The following is a 16,318-nucleotide window of genomic DNA, read 5'->3' as shown; positions in this document are numbered from 1 at the left end:
CTTTCATTCTGCTCGCGCACTGATACACTGCACTCTGTCGTTCTGTGCGTCCTCATGACCTGTAAGTTACTTCACTCTTACGTGCTTCTCTGTCTTGGGAAAGATCTACTTTCCCTTATGCCTTCTGGAGACCATTAACTTTCTCAAGGAGTGTGCTGCGGTGTTCTTTATTAATGTTGCATCACCCATAACACGCGTTTTCTATCTTTGCGCACGTGCACTCCCACCCTACTGACATGAACTTTCTCCTATTTGCTGTCGTGCTGAGATCTCCGTGTTGTTGAATACGCGGATGTTAACGGTCGTCTTAGAAAATGGAGAATTGGTGGTGGGGAGGAGTATTTGTTTCTAATTCTGTCGCGACTGTATTTTTCAAAGCAGTGTTTTTGAAGTTGTAAAGGCACCGAATAAAAATCCTGAAAAATAATTTTCGACAAAATTGTATGAAAGATTTCCCCCTATCAGAAAGACTGTCAAAGATTTCTCAATATTTTCGTGCTCTCCACTTCACATCTTGGGAATTTATAAACAGCCCCTCAGTTTTCGTTTCAAAAACAAACTTTTACCAATCGAAGAAAGCTTTTCTTTCTTTCTATCTGACATCTTACATTCTCTCAACAAAGTGAGAGCGAAAAATAATTGAAGAGTCGGAGCTTGGTGTGACAATCGAGTCCAAAGATTCTGAGGATTCTCAAGTGTAAGAAACCAGCAACGATAAACAACTACAGGAAGGTTCTTGGAGGTGGAGCAGTAAGTAAAGTTCCTACTATGTCACTTTACTGATGTGGTTAAATGTCGCATGGCGAGCTTGTCATCAGATAGCGATAATATTTCAAGTGGAGAAAAATCTAACTTTTTTTTTGACCAACTCATTATCAGATGGTGAAAATCAAACTAATTTGACTCAAAATGAAATAGATGAATCAGATATTTCGAATATTGTCAATTTAAGAGAATTTGTTCCGCATATCTTTGGGGAAAAATAAATTCACGAGAATGTTTTATTGGTTTGAAATATTCTTACACGAAAACGAGCTTAAAAATATTCTACTTTACTGATAATTATTTTCAAAGAATTTCTTTGAGTGGAAATATGTTGTTGGTCTTCTTGTGTTGGCAACGCTACTGTAATTCCAGGTTTGCCCTCTGATAGAGCTACGAACATTCTGGAAACTGAAAATTGTATTCTCCATCGAAATACATTCGATAAGAAATAGTTCTTGAGTTGTTTCATGCGTTTTTCTGATCAAATCAAAGTAGTAAATCTAAAGGATAAAGTGTTCTAAAGGATAAATCAGAATACTTGATCCTTGCACTCACGGCTACCACAGTAAATATGAGTGCTGTTCTTTCACATCGGGCGGAAAGGGCATTGCTTCTACAGCATCGAAAGGCAGAATTTTATTATTACTGGGCGAGGGTTTCATGGTTTTCTTGACACAGAAATAACTCCACTCGACTTCCACCTCGTGGCATTAGTGCTAATTTTAAAGAACCCACCCTTTGCTTTGGGAGCAGATGAATGAAGAATCCAGTATTTTGTCACATACCAATGTGAGGTTGTCGCGTGGAAAAGCGTTGGTCAATGAGTCTTTGAACTTAGAAGGCATTAAGTGTTCCTTGGAGCTCATGAAATATGAGCTAACCATGCTGAAAAAATACAGGCAGTTTTCCAAAATCAAGCACAAATGGCACACATTTGTCCTCCCAAATGAACCGTTATAGATGCATGACCGACTGGCTTCATTGGTCACTTGAAGAAAATAATGGGTTACACAATATTTCACTGTACTGAAGAGAAAGCCTAATGTGACATCAGTACTATTTCATGCAATGAAAACAAGTGGCTAGGAAAGCACTTGGCGTCCTGTCCATAATTTTTAGGGTGTTCACCAGAAGAGAGAAGGACGTCGTTATCTCTCTTTACAAGGTGGTGGTTAGACCTCATTTGGAATTTAAAATTGTATTCAGATCTGTAGACTGCACCTGAAAAAAAGATAACTCCTGGAGAGGGTGTAGAGAAAGGCGACAAGATTGGTGATAAGAGCAAAGTGACGCACGTATGAAGAATATTTTAGGTGTTGGCTGCAGACCTTGATAAACAAGACATTAAGGGGAGATCTAACAGAGGTATTTAAGACACTGAAAGAATTCCGTGCCTCATTTAGGAAAATGATGAGTAAGGCGTGTTCTCCCTCGCAAGTGAGACAAGAACCATTGGGTCACAAACATAAAACCTTGAAGAATAAGTGACCATAGGTGAACCTCATGGATTTCAAGAGGTTCACCTATGGACAGCAGGGTTGTCAAAGACTGGAATAAATTAATTCCAATGTTGTGGAGGCAGCGAATAGTATTGGAGAGACATTGTGGGAATATATATTTTAAGTATTATTTTATTTTTTGCATCATTTGGCCTTAGTAATATCGCCGTATTAGACCATTTGTGGACCCAGGCCATTAAAAAACAACCTCAAGTTTTGACCATTATGTCGGCACAGACTGACCGACGGATTCGTAAAGATTGTTGTTCAGTGCTGTATTATAGACATCCTCGTATATGAATATTTTCAATTTCGACTTTGTTCATAACTTCTTAATCCTGGGCTCTGGTTACGTATCATTTGTGTCTAGCGATAAATCCTATTAATAACCGATGTTTTAGAAAGGAGCGAGATAATAGCTATTCCACGAATTCATACTTGAACAGCTGCCCGATGAACAGATTAGTTTTCTCCTTTTCTTTTCATTTCCTGCAACAGATTGCTGCTTGAGGAAGGTGGGAGCAAAGGGGGAGTTCACCTCCCAGACCACAGTGACTCAGACAACTGTGGAATGATTACCATTCTTAAAGTAGAATCCAAGTGTATGTGTGTGGGTGTAGAATGGAATTTTAACTCCTTCCTGCACAGGAAACAACCTTAGAACTGTAGAGGTGAAAAATGACTTCGAGGGGTGATCAAAAAGTTCTGAGAACAGAGTATACAAAATCTGTTAATAGATTGCAGAATAGGTTATTTTTATAGATTAATGTTGTATAAATTAACATTAAAATTGCATGTCATTGTGTTATGCCTTTTCTAAAATTTAATTTTTTATGATGGTAGGTGGATGTAGAATGAATATTCAGCATATCGAGCATTTGGCAGAAATGACCAGTGTTTGGGTAAGAATCACCCATTTATGCTACTGTTGCAAGATGAAGGCATACTTCCAAAAAAAAAAAAAAAAAATCAGGATCAGTTCAGGATGATCCAAAGTCTAGTTGTCCATCTGAGGCAATGAGTTCTGAAACAGTTGTGAAACAATTGCCATCGTTGAGGGGAAAAATATTTAAAAAACAGAAGAATTAAAGTGGCTGAACTTGAAAACGTACTTAACAGTTTCTGGAAGCATTTTAACAATAACGTATGAGCATTTGGGAATGTCCTAGAAACATTTCCATTCAACACAAAATCAGAGGGTGAAGTCCAGATAGTTTTATTCTGTTTAGTGGTGAATTGCAATTTTTTTAATCCCAAATCCAGATTAAGAAGCATGCAGTGGAAACACAAGAGGTTTCGAACCCAACCATCAGTTGAAAAAGCGCTGGCCTAAGTTTTCTGGAAAGCAAGAAGATTATCGTTGATTACCTAAACCACTATAACAGGGGAATATTACGCTGATCTCATGCCAAAGTTAAAAACGGTAATTTGGGGAGAAAAAAGACTGGTCATAGCGTTTTGCTTTTCCATGACATTGCACCCTTGCACAAAACCATGCTTTCACATGCTAAATTTCATGAATGTGCATTTAAATAATTCAATTTTCCCCCAGAGCGCAGCTCAGATCTGGCCCCAAAAGTGACTATTATTTGTTAAGAATCCTCTCATCTTCGTGGAACTTATACAGCGAAAAATAAAGAAATACAAAATTCTGTACCCAAGTCTTTAGGTCGGGTATTAAATTATTATATTTACGAGCATATTTTCGTTTTTTAATCTTTAAAATAAATATAATGGCAATTCTAAAGGATTCAAAATGATGCTCAATTAATTGAAATGCAATTTTAATGTCAAAATTACATTAATTTAGACTTTCTGTTTTTTCTGGTGACCTTTTTGAGACTGCTTATGAATCGTCCTTGCTTCTCAACTTGAGGTTGAAAAACTTTGGCTTAACCATAACTATTAAATGGGCAAAAGCCTGCAATTAAATTAATTCGATTATTCGTCCGTCCATCCTTTAATTAAGTGGAAAGTTGTTTAACTTAGTTTTTAGAAGTTTGGAAACTATGCTGGTTTAATCACGAACTATTTGCGAGTCCCGTTCCTTTAGTTGGAACCATCCTCCCCTCCCCTCCCTCTACAGTGGGATGAAATGCGTCTTGTTCCTTTGCTGCACGTGTCGTACAAAGCTTTATGTAGATGGAGACTAAGTTGAAGCACGTCAACGTACATGGAACGTGACTTATCACGACGCAAATGACTTAATGAAGGGGCCCCTTTTCTACAGCTTTAACACAACTGACTGGAGAATGGTGTCTCAAACAGCGAGGCTGCATTGCACGGCTTACTTGAGAACCTTTTTCCAGCTAACCTGTTGAAACTCCTCTTCCACAGCACGCTGTAAAGAAAGACGCGATGACGTCACGCTCAGCTTCCGTAGTGGACGTGAGCTCGCTCGACATTCTTGTCAAAGAGGTATTTGCACTATTCCTCTAGCTGGTGTCACGTGATAGCCTACATAGCGTAGTTTATGTTTACACAACTGGACCCCACGTCACTGATATCGATTGCCATGGTAATCCGATCCGAAGTCAGCAGCCGGCTGGGTGGCCAAACGTTCCTATCCCGAACTGCCCTTAGCCTCGTTTTCGTGCGGGTGTCCTGTTCGTTATGAGGCGCACGCGCGCGAGAAGCTAGGCATATGGACAGACACAGCGCGCTATAAAATGCTACTCACGTGTCATCTCCGAGCAAAACGGCGTTCCTAGTGCAAGCGGAGTCAGAAAGAGAGAGCCGGGAATTAGAGTGCTTGAGGAAGTTGTTGCCAAGGGAACTGCGTGGATCTGAAAAGTTGTGTTGGTCGTGGGACGCCCTCTTACATTTTTGCCTGGGTTTCAGTTTTTTGTTTGTTTGTTTTGTTTATTTTTTTTGTTGATTTTGTCTATGCACGACTTAATCAGTTTACTGCAGTGGTGATGATAGCAACGGTGTATTTCGGGGTTCTGTTCTGTGTAGGAGCTGTGACTTCAACCGGTCCTCATGTCCGTTACCAGTACTTCGACGGTAAGTGTGTTTAGAATCCTCTTTCATTCCTCATTTCTTAACTCTTTTATTTTCTCGTTTTGTCTCTTGTACGTATTCCATCCATCTGAGGGTCCTCGCACTCCAACTGCACGAGAGACCAGATTCACGGCATCAACCTGAATCGCAAATGAATTTCTTAATCCTAAATTTGAACTCTACTTATAAATTAGCAAAGGGTTATTAGAATACAACCAGCACGATATTAAATGTTCAAGATATCTGCCTAGAATCGGGCTGTTAGAATAAGTGCTTGGGCCATAATGTGTCCATGGGCCATGTGTCCATAATTGCGAATATTTCATAAGTTTGATAAGATGAGACAAACCCACGTAACCCTCCTGTTGCAGTCAGATTTATTTGTACAATACTCTTAAAACAATAAAGAAAAGCGAAGGATTATCCACCGTATCTTCAGTGTGTTTTTTATTCTCTTGTGATGTAATACAACACTGAATTAGTGAAAGATATCACCTTTAGACTCCACCATCCTCTCGCTATGTTTAAAGTTAGTCGAGGAAGGCTAATATTGGGTAAAATGAAGTAAGAAGGGTTCTTAATTTCCTTGAAAATTCACAGCTGTTTATCTTAGAGGTAAGTTGTCTGATGAAGCATCCATATCTCCATCCTATCAAGGGCAATGGAAAGTATCCCAATACTTTATAAAGTAATAAATTAAAATAGCTGTTCAGTAGAGAAGTAATTGAAACTAAAAGCAAAGAACTGCGAGCATAACTCCATTTCATTTTATACTGCATGATGCTATCAAGACGGAACGATATGTCTAATTTATATATTGTGTGTGGAAGGGACGCACTTGATTAGTACTTAATAAAGTTAATTTCTTGTAACATACATAATTTGTACTTAAGGTATTTGTCACTGCGAGAATGGAGGTTAATACCAGCGTTTTTGCGTAGCCAATCAACCTGAAGGTGGGGAAAAGCAGCAGTTGTTTTCCAGAAAGTGATTTGAAAAACCCGTTCTTGAAAATCCTTGCTGCTTATTGTGGAAGGTCACGAAACTAAGCTTGTTCCTGATCGAAATAAACATCTCCTTATGCGTGCGTTCGCCCACAGGGGACGTGAGTTGTATCAGTTGTCCTCTGTTCGCTCACACAGCGTGATGAGCTGTGTCCAAGGAAGGAACTCGATAAAAATAGACCAACGGGGAAAATTCCCCGAGACACGCTAACGTAATTCGTTCCTTATTATCCCCAACATAAAAGGCACTTTGTATTTTTGATGCAGTGCATCTTTGGGTGTATTAAGCTATGGATATTCTTCTCATCATTTGGTGGTCTTACGATGTTCATCAGGATGTACCCAATGAAGGGACACAAGTAGATAAGTCGATCTAGCAATTGTAAACTTATAAATTGAATCGCCAGTTTTCCGGATTAAAAACTAACCCCTTAACGGAAACTGAACCTAGTTTTTTGCACATCGTGTGGAATAATGGTAGTCACAACCACTGCTGGGCTAGAATCTCATAAAACGGCTTATTGATTAAGTACGAAATATTTTCAAGTGCTAACCTCAAGTGGAACTTGATCGGGAGTTGAGTTTCTTTTTCATTATATTTTTTATCTCTTGCAGAGACAAGTTCCATGGAGGGAAAGCAAATGGAACTGTGAACATTAAATAGACTGCGTATCCAACTTTCTTTAGAGTGCAGTGCTGTGGGCCATACTTAGTCTGTTATCTTAAATAAGACTTTGAGTAATTTCTCCGCACCATGTGAATAATGGTTGGCATGAAGGGAAAATGTAATTAGCTTATCCGCACGCGATGCACATTAGATATACGATTCTTCAGTTGTTCTACTAGCATGACACAGTTCAAGATCAAATGGAGTAGTACTCAAACCTTACTTTTTGGTTCACCTTAATAACCTTGAGTATATTTCGTTCCACTGGTGGTATCAGCTTGTGTTGCGTATTATTTGAGGGATGGCGGGGGTGTAGTATTAAGACCATAAAATAATAATGACTGTTTTGTGGTTTATACACGCTTCAATGCCCGAATAATAGGCATTGAGTAATGAACTTTGTGCTACTCATATGGACCCATGAATGCAGCTTTAAATAACGACTAGTGAAGTATGCATATACATAAATTTATGTACACAAACACGTGTATACTAATTATAATCCACTGTAAGTATATACTGAATGGTCGCTTTATTAGGTTCATCTACCTAATGGAAAAATTCAGTTCAGCCTCAGAATAGCCTGATTCGGTGCAGGTTTACAAATACACTCAGTCGAACTTCGGAAGCCAATACACCAAATTACAATTAGTCACAATCACAAGGAGCACAGTCTCATCGCCGAAGTCCTCTCTGTTCAGACTTCCTTCTCGCTCATCACCTTATCTCTTACGTCTCAGGTGTCGGTAAGGCATACAGTTCTCTTCCGGAACGTCACATCCGAGTTCTAGCATCCTTCTTAGAAGTAGGTGGAGTGGTTCCGCATTCGCTTCCTGCATTTGCTTTGCAATATCGAAATTAAACTATTTTCAGCTTGATGAACATTAGTGGTATTTGCCAGAAACATACTGAAGTGCAATACTCTTTCAGAGAGTTGAGTTTAGCCCTCTGAGCCGACCGAAATTGAGAAATTCGCTTGCGAATAGGTCAGAAGCATCCATTGTTGTCTTAAGTAGTCGTGCCGAGACACGTTTCGTCCTCAAGCTGCAGTTTCCACCGAATAATGTAGGGTTTGTGCATAAAATTCCACTTGAGATGGAAAGGAATTACCTGCCATCCTATTTATCCATATCAAGCTTCAGTGTTCCAGATTCAGAAGGTAGTTTCAATCAGCAGTGGACCCAGATCACCAATGCATATAAAAGAATTGATATTAGGTTCTGTTGTACGTTCTGAATCATTTCTTTCAATACTTTGAAAGAAAATCAATACTTTCTTTCTTTCTCCACTCTAATGCCATTAAAATATCATTTTGACCGTTTTTCCCAAAGTTTATTCTGATTAAGATCCAGGCCAATCCCCGTGAAGAAATTCTTCAGCTGGGCAATAATCTCTGTCACATTATCTCTAACAAAGTACCTCATCATTAGCTTCCAATTTCCGAAAATGCGTGAAGATGGATCATCTACGATCAAGATCATAATGAGTCCCATAATAGTATTTCCAATAATCTTCCTGTAATATTAAGGGAAATTTCCAAGATGCGGATCTTAAGATGTCCAGATTTTCATATGCTGACTGATATCTAGAAAAATACCGACTCGTATTCCTCCTATTAATCGCCAACTGAATCCTAAAGCTGGACTTCAGAATGGTAGATATTCGTACTATTAATCTATTCGACATAACCGTGTACAGGTAGTTCAACTTGTGCGCATCTATTCCACCACAAAAACAGGGCATGTTTTTAGTACAAAATTAGGAAATACATTAGGTCTCACGATTGATTTATTCGAGAACTTGATCACTGGTAACACCAATATCCACTTGGGTGTTTTTGGATAAATATTTGTTCCTTAAATAATAAGTCACACGAAGATGTCAAGTCTTACAGAAAAAAAACAAAGTTATTGCCACCTGTTAAGAGAGAATTTTGGCCGCGTGCTCATTAATGCGAATTTTCCGAGTAAAAATAAATGGAAGGGTGGTGGACTCTGAGGATGGCAAGATTACAGAAATTAAATACACCAAAAATAAAAGTTAAGCCATGAAGGAAAAACAGCGGGCTTGCGAGTCGTCGTCGTACGTGACGGGTTAGAACAGACTGATTTCAAGGTCAAGGCTGTAATGTCGCAGTCGTAAAGAAGTTCTCGTCACTATGGGAACAGAGTTGTTGGCAGGATGTTGAGGAATAACATTACTGTAATGAGCAGCCTTGGAGAATGCATCGGGAAGATCAACAGAGAGGAATGACCCATTGATGACTGAGCAAGAACATGTACGCATATGTTTGTGTGTATGTCTGCGCGTTGTATAAAGTTATCGTGCGGTGGTGGGGGCCATTTGCGTTGATAACAAGCACGCTGGTTTACGATGTTCCTAGACTTTGTACAGATTGCGTGGGATCGCGACTATCTCGGAGCAGATTCATTTGAAACACCTGTTCTTGCTTCTGCCCGATTAAATATTTTCTTTACATCTCTTTCGGGTTTGTTTGTACACAGTGCAGATGTGTAACTCGTACAGTTTGTTGCGTTTCCTTTTTCAGCTTGAAGGCGACACCAATCTTTATTTCCACTGGAAAATTCGCTCGTACACATTCAGTTTTTAAACTAAACTGGTTCTTTGCTAAACAAACTCGCTTTTCTAGTGACCGAAGGGTCATTTCACAAATCCCGGCGCTTCGTTCTTGGTCGTCAAACTTAACCTGAATGAGTGCGTGATAGTTTTATTGAGTACTGTATATTCGTTTAAAGTCAGAGTGTTTTTAACAGCAATTCTACTTTATTTTCTCGCTTTTCGATGGCGTACTGCCAGAGCTACGGAGGAGGAATACCATTTAGGTTTTAGACTAGTAAGACCTGTTCGTGATGCGTCCTAAGACAGGTAAGATTAAAGGTGCGGGGGTCACCATCAATAAATGCATACAGATTTCCACACGTTCTCGTGATGGGAATTTCACTTCTTCCGAAACGGGTTGTGATACAAGCCTATATAGAAAATATTCACTTTAGAAAACCGAATACTGAATAACTTGCCTAACGTTTATCATTCTTTACTTACAGACTACTTGAACAGCCTGGACAGCGATGAACAAGCGTGGATTACTGGAGATATCGAAGACGATAATTTCGAAGGGAGTGGAGATCCAGAAAAGGGAACAGCTTTGGGGACTATTGTGAATAGACCTCTTCCCTATAGATCAGGTGCGTGTGTGTGTCTTCTGCATCGAAAATGTTTCTTCTTTTCTATTCTTGGATGCTACAAAGTGAATGGGTCAGCTTTAGGAAGTCAAAAGGTTTATATCTAAGATTTGGGCGGGGCTCAGTGATAGTATGAATCAGAGCTGTAAATATTGAGGTTTACTCCTCTTATTAATTTACTAGTAAATATACAATGCAATTGTTTTGTACACAAGTTTATAAGAAAGTGTATTAATTCAGAAAAAGATCAATACAATTAGTGATTTCATTGGTCTCCTAAGATGGCGTACGTTCAGTCGTTCTGCCAGTACACAACTTACTTCAGGCATTATCTGTTTACTGCTTTTTATTATCTTCCTCCGGTTTAAATATTACTCCTTGACATCAAAGCAGCGTCGGATGTTCAGTTGGTGCTATTGTAGGAGTTGGGTGGACGAGATATTCTTAAGGGAACATAATTCGGAGTGATATAATGAAATCCTTATGCAATTACCCATACATTAACTTCCTGTTTCTTAAATGTTTTTTTTTTTTTTTCTTCAACGTTAATCTTTGGTGGAATTTCAGTTTGGATGCTTACTTTTGTAGTTTGCATTTTCAAGTTTATTCTTTGATTGATTTTACCAGATTTGGAGTCAATGATCGATGGAAGCCTGTTTGATAAGGCTGTAATCAGAATGTGCGCCTTTTGTAGAGCAGTAGATTTATACTTGTTAGATTTTTGCTGCTTTGTCACCACGTTCATTCCCTTGATAGGCGCATGTTCCAGGATCCAGCAGAAATCGACTACTAAGTTTGTTATCTTTCAGCTTCATTAGCTGAACCTGAATCCAGTGAAAAGTGAAGAGTACTTCAAGGCTATTGAACGTCAAGGATGAATGAATATCTCACCGTATTTCAAGGTTATTAGTATTACAAATAGATTACTACTCAACTGAAATGAATTTGCAGTAAGCGGATGGATCTCTGCAGCACCCAATTGAGTATCTTCTTTTGGGGCAGTCTGTGAATATTTGGAGAACTCAGATTAATAGGCTGTTTAACGTTGACGTTTTCCAGAGCAGTTTCGGCACTCCATTGAAAGCAATCTATCACACTTTGGTTGGCTGTCCATACTTTCATTGGCATGTAGTTCTAGGATTAGTTGATTGATTCTGGTTTTCTTTCTCATATGATCAACAAATCATCTCTCATATAATCATGGAGAGACGATTTCTTGTCTTTTGTTTCTGGATCTTTAGGTTGTATGGGTGGCTGTGAAGTAGGAGGCATTTTCGGCGGAAATGTAATCAGTGTATTGATGGCGTGATTGGAAGTGGACCGCGAAGAAGACTTCTGTGTTGAAACTAGCAATGAGCAAAACCAATCTGTTATTCAAATGTTGGGAGGAACTGAAACAGGTTTCAACTGCAGTTGTTCTTTCCTGTTTGTGTTGTTGGACGGTTGCTGCATATGCACGTGAAATTGTAATTGATGATATTTGTTTATTTGCTTCCAGTTACGTAACTCTATGCTAAATTTTGTATTTCTGGATATACTTTTTTTCTCTTTTCCATGTTTCACAGTCTTTGGAGTTGGAGAAATGATTACATATACAGTTTGGACACTGCAGAATGGAGAGGTTCCTTAGGGCGAGAGGAAGAACATACTGCTTGTGATTGCTCAATGATCTGATATTTGAAGTATTTGATAGGGTTCTATATGGTCGGACATTCAGGTATTCTACTTTCATAGTAGTTGGTGGATTTGGTGAGTTAGACGTTAGTATGCTAAAAATGATGGCTAATTAATTCGGGGTGAAACTAATTAGCCATCATTTTTAACAAGGATTTTCTTGACCTGAATGACGTTTTGATCCAAATTCCTAAGCAATTTTCTTCATCAGAGACGTTTAGAAGGTCCCATTTTGTTATCATTCCTTTCGAGAAGTTTAAAGCAGCATGAGGGGACACTTGCATGTGTCCCCTAATGACAACTTAAAATTTTGACATCTTAAAAAAGGGTTTAGACTTCCTGTCTGAACTATTAATTGTGTTGTTTCAAAAAACAAGTCTTCTGATTTAAGTCGGCAAACTATTTTGTGGGAGAATCAGCAGCATTCTCTAAACATTTCTGGATTAAAAAAAAAGGAGAAAGGTTGCTAACTGGCTAATCACCCATTGAGTGTGTAATCAGGAAGTGAGAGCAGACATTCTGGTCTGTATCCTTCTTTTGGAAAGGGACAAGTTATGATTCGCGTTATGATTCCCCCACCCCCATTTCTAGCGGGCTCATAAGACGAATTACTGGTATAGTCCATATTATTGGTATAATACATGTATGCTTGGCATAAAAGTTAACCAGCCCTTGGCAGGTTAACTTTTATGCCAAAATTTAGTTTCTGGCCCTAGCAAGCAGTGGAAAGTTCAGTATCTCGAAGAAAAATCATGTACCGATTGAAGAACAACAATAGTAGAATTTTGAGTCATAAGGATTTGAAGGAGAAAAGAAACTAAAGATATGGATAAGGGATTCGAAGGTGAAAGATGGTAAAGCGGCAATAAGTTCTTGCTTAAAAAATTCGCATCTTTTTTTAATTTGCTATGCCTACCAAACAAAGGAGTAAGCGTTCTGAAGATTCAAGCTTTCCAACTTTATGGATATTATAAAGATCTGAACAAGTGAAGCATAACTTGGTGGCAGCGCATATCGAAACATATTTTGGAATGCCTATGGGTGATCAGGAAAAGTAGTAGTAGCTGCATATCAACATTACAGGGATGGTTTTGTGATAGCCATAAGTTTATACGTTTCTAGGCTACATATCTTTAATATGGAGAATGCCACAAACCATCAGGACTGCATATTTTGTAGGATCGATATCCCAACATTTAAAAAAGTGTTGATCAAACAGCTGTATTATATCCCAACATTTCATCCTCTGGTACCACACAATAAACCAATCCACTTTCAGAGAAAGTCTTCAGAAGTGGATTATCAATCTGGTGAATAGGATATTTCGGATTGCACCTGAGAAGCCTGTTGAAGAAAAGTGCCAGATTTCCCTGATGAATAAGAATTCGATAATTTAGTGAGGAACTTGGATCTAATCCAGTGCCACAGCTTCCGACAGCTCTTTAAAACAGCAGAAGCTACTTAAATGCAAGACTTCCAGATACAGAAAAAGACATGCCGCTTACGCATCTTTTATGCTATTGTAGAATCACTGTGCTATTATTTTTCTTTATGAAGAAATCTGCATCGGTCTCAATCCAGAAGAGTGAAGTCTTTTCACAGACAGCAAGTAAAAGTTTGAGAATAAGCTGCGATACTTTACAACGAAAATTTACGCCCTCCGTTCCAGTCGTGACTCTTAACATTAAGAGAGATTAGGAAACTTGAAGCATGTGTTTAGAGGAGATGAAGGATGTCCAGTATACATGGGTTATCTTTGAAAGACTTTAAGACGATGGGATTCCTTCTGGGTTTCCAAGGTGGTTTCTCTAATTTCTCTTGCTTCTGGGACAACAGAGTTAGCAATCATATTTCTTTACCACATCGTGTACCCTAGGCTGCAACTCAATTCTCAGTTGCAGCCTAGGATACACTACTATAACAATATGGCTGTTATTACACGAGTATTTAACAATCTTCAATATAGTACTTAAGATCCCTAACGTTTTCTTCTATTTACATTTTAACTACTGATAAAAATTTATGGGCGTTGTAAATTCACTAGTTCTCGAATATTTTAATATATGGAATAATTTGTTTACTTATGACAGTTATTAGCCCATAGTTGTGCTGCTGATATTTCAGCATGTCTCGGGAAATGGTCATCCAAGTAAATTAATCCGAGCTAACTATTTTCTTTTTATTTTTATTGTATTTTCGAACTGTATGTGTGTGTATAATTTGTATAAATTTTAAATCCCCAACCAGGAGATTGCACAGCCAGTTCACGTTTCAATTTATGATAGAACCCCGACGAACTGTTTTGTCACTAACCGATCATCTCTATTAAGTGATATGGTATCTAATAAGATATAAATTACAGCCAATGAAGTTTTTTATTAATTAATTTAAAAGCATCCATATTTATTCCTAATTTTTTACCAGTAATGTAGGAACAGATACTAATTTCTGTAATTGCTTCTATAGGTCTCACGAAGAGCAAGGATGTTACCTGTTGCATGCTGGGACAGATAGCCGGGGACAAAGGGTACCACTGCTTTGTCAAATTCTACATTGCTAGGATTCTGATGAGAAATAAAAACCGCGCGCACAACCGGAAGATGTCGTTCTACGGACGAAACAAAGTCCCCCACTACGGAGAGAAGCTGATGAGGACATTCGAACAGTGTGTAGCGGGACGTGGAACGTTATTCCACAAATGCTGTCACTTGACGACTATGGATGCCCGACCTGTAAGACGATACGACACCATGCAGAACCAGTGGTATTACAAGAAAGTGAAAAACGTCCCAAAGCAGCAAGAGGAGACTGAGTGAACCCTTATTCATTTGATATGGTGACCTCGCACCACTGAACGCACACATAACACGCATATCTTGTCCGTTTGTAGCAGAGTCCCACTATTTGTATTCTTCGTGCCATTTTTTGGGCTACGGTGTCATGGGTCGGCCTTAGAAGGCTGAGCCTAGATTATTCTGCCTGAAAAAATTTATCCTGAGAGGGACTACGCGCGGAGGTGTGGATGTGGAATCGTTGCTGATAGACCAAATATCTCTAGGACGAGAACGTGCGATATGAAATGAGATTTATGATGTAAAAAAAAGCCTCAAAGTCCTTTCGGTAAACTTTCATATTTCGGATAATAGCAGAAATGACTGTAGTATTTTTAAAGGGGCTTATTATAAATCGAGACGAAGTATAATTTCTTCAAGTAAATTAAGGAGATTGAAGAAGAGTTTATAGTCATCTAAAGAGATCGTATATATATTAACCAACCGCAGTTCAGCTCAGGCTGTAACTCCCTTAATGGAATCCCATCAAAAATTTCAAATAAGATCCATCAACTTGATATACCAAAACATAATACACATACTTCGCTCTGAAACTGATTCATCCCTCGTTTTATACTGCAAGAGGTTGTAACGCTGTTGGGTTTTGCCAATAAGTCGTGGTAATATTACTTAATCGTCACGTAAATCGAGATAGAGATTTATCTTGTTATAACTGTATTATAAAACCAATTAATGTTCTTATTACTATATGTTATGTTAGTCAACTTCGTTTCTTACGAATTCTTTGAGTAGTTTAGAAATTTAACTTCCCTCTCTCATAATTCCTCTCAGTTAAGTTTCTTACGATGTTATCCAGGTCACCTGATTATTTTCATCCATGGTAATCGCAAAGGATCTCCAACATTTCAATTGCGAATTAAAACAAACGTTTCGATTCATCCCAGTTACTCTCCGCGAGCACTTGCAAGGCATCTCTGCAAATCGACTGGTGTGACGAATTTCTGCAAATATTGTACCGATGTTTTTCTGTGCCAAATGACTATAGATGCAAGTTTTCTATGAATTTCCAAGATGTTATGTATCAATAAAAGTGTTTTGTAGTTTGTTTTAAAGGTTTGTTTATTCTAGACTTTACATGACACTTGTCACTGTGTGATAGAAAAATACAATGTGAACTACATTGATTAAAAATGTCATAAATAGTCAACAGGTAACGTCTTTAAAACTATTCATTCTTTAAAATCTTTACAAACTGATTCCTTCTACGAAGGACATTTCAACAAAAAGCAAACCCACCATTAAAAGTTGCAGCTTAATTTCTTTCTTGTGATGATATTCTTGAGCAGTATTGGCGAGTTAATTTCATTTAATAAAAAGCATACAGCGTCTCACCAATTACACAATTCGGAATGGTTGGAATTAATTTAAACACAATGAGTCAACGGATTTTGCTCAATAACTGAGCAATCAGATGTTCACGATAATAAGTTTTTGCTCCAAATGTTCATATGAACCTGAGTTTGTGTGATAGTAAAACTAACCATTAAGGAGGAAACCCCACAGTCAGGAGAGAAAGTTACATACTAGTTCTGGACAGTTTGATAAAGTCCCGAATGCGAGACAAAATTTCAAGGTTCATCAACTTGCTTTATGTCAAATTAAGTCCCCCCCCTTAGTCTGACCATTCCTGATTTCTTTGCTTTTATTATTG

The 16,318-nt window shown here is 38.3% G+C and overlaps 1 protein-coding gene across 1 annotated transcript; it reads left to right on the top strand.

The window, feature by feature from the left end:
• The first annotated feature begins 4,886 nt into the window (after nt 1–4,886).
• LOC150083077 (uncharacterized) lies at nt 4,887–15,674 on the top strand. Its single transcript, XM_090377771.1, has 3 exons — nt 4,887–5,270; nt 10,004–10,144; nt 14,282–15,674. Exons 1-3 carry the CDS (start codon nt 5,183–5,185, stop codon nt 14,629–14,631), a joined length of 579 nt encoding a protein of 192 aa, XP_090233897.1. The 5' UTR covers nt 4,887–5,182; the 3' UTR covers nt 14,632–15,674.
• Nucleotides 15,675–16,318: the final 644 nt, after the last annotated feature.

This window comes from Mastigoproctus giganteus, chromosome 7 (genome assembly GCF_048544385.1).
Source record: "Mastigoproctus giganteus isolate SK-2022 chromosome 7, ASM4854438v1, whole genome shotgun sequence".
Lineage (NCBI taxonomy): Eukaryota > Metazoa > Arthropoda > Arachnida > Uropygi > Thelyphonidae > Mastigoproctus > Mastigoproctus giganteus.
The sequence above is the reverse complement of the archived record's forward strand: the minus strand, read 5'-3'. Positions and strand labels throughout refer to the sequence as shown.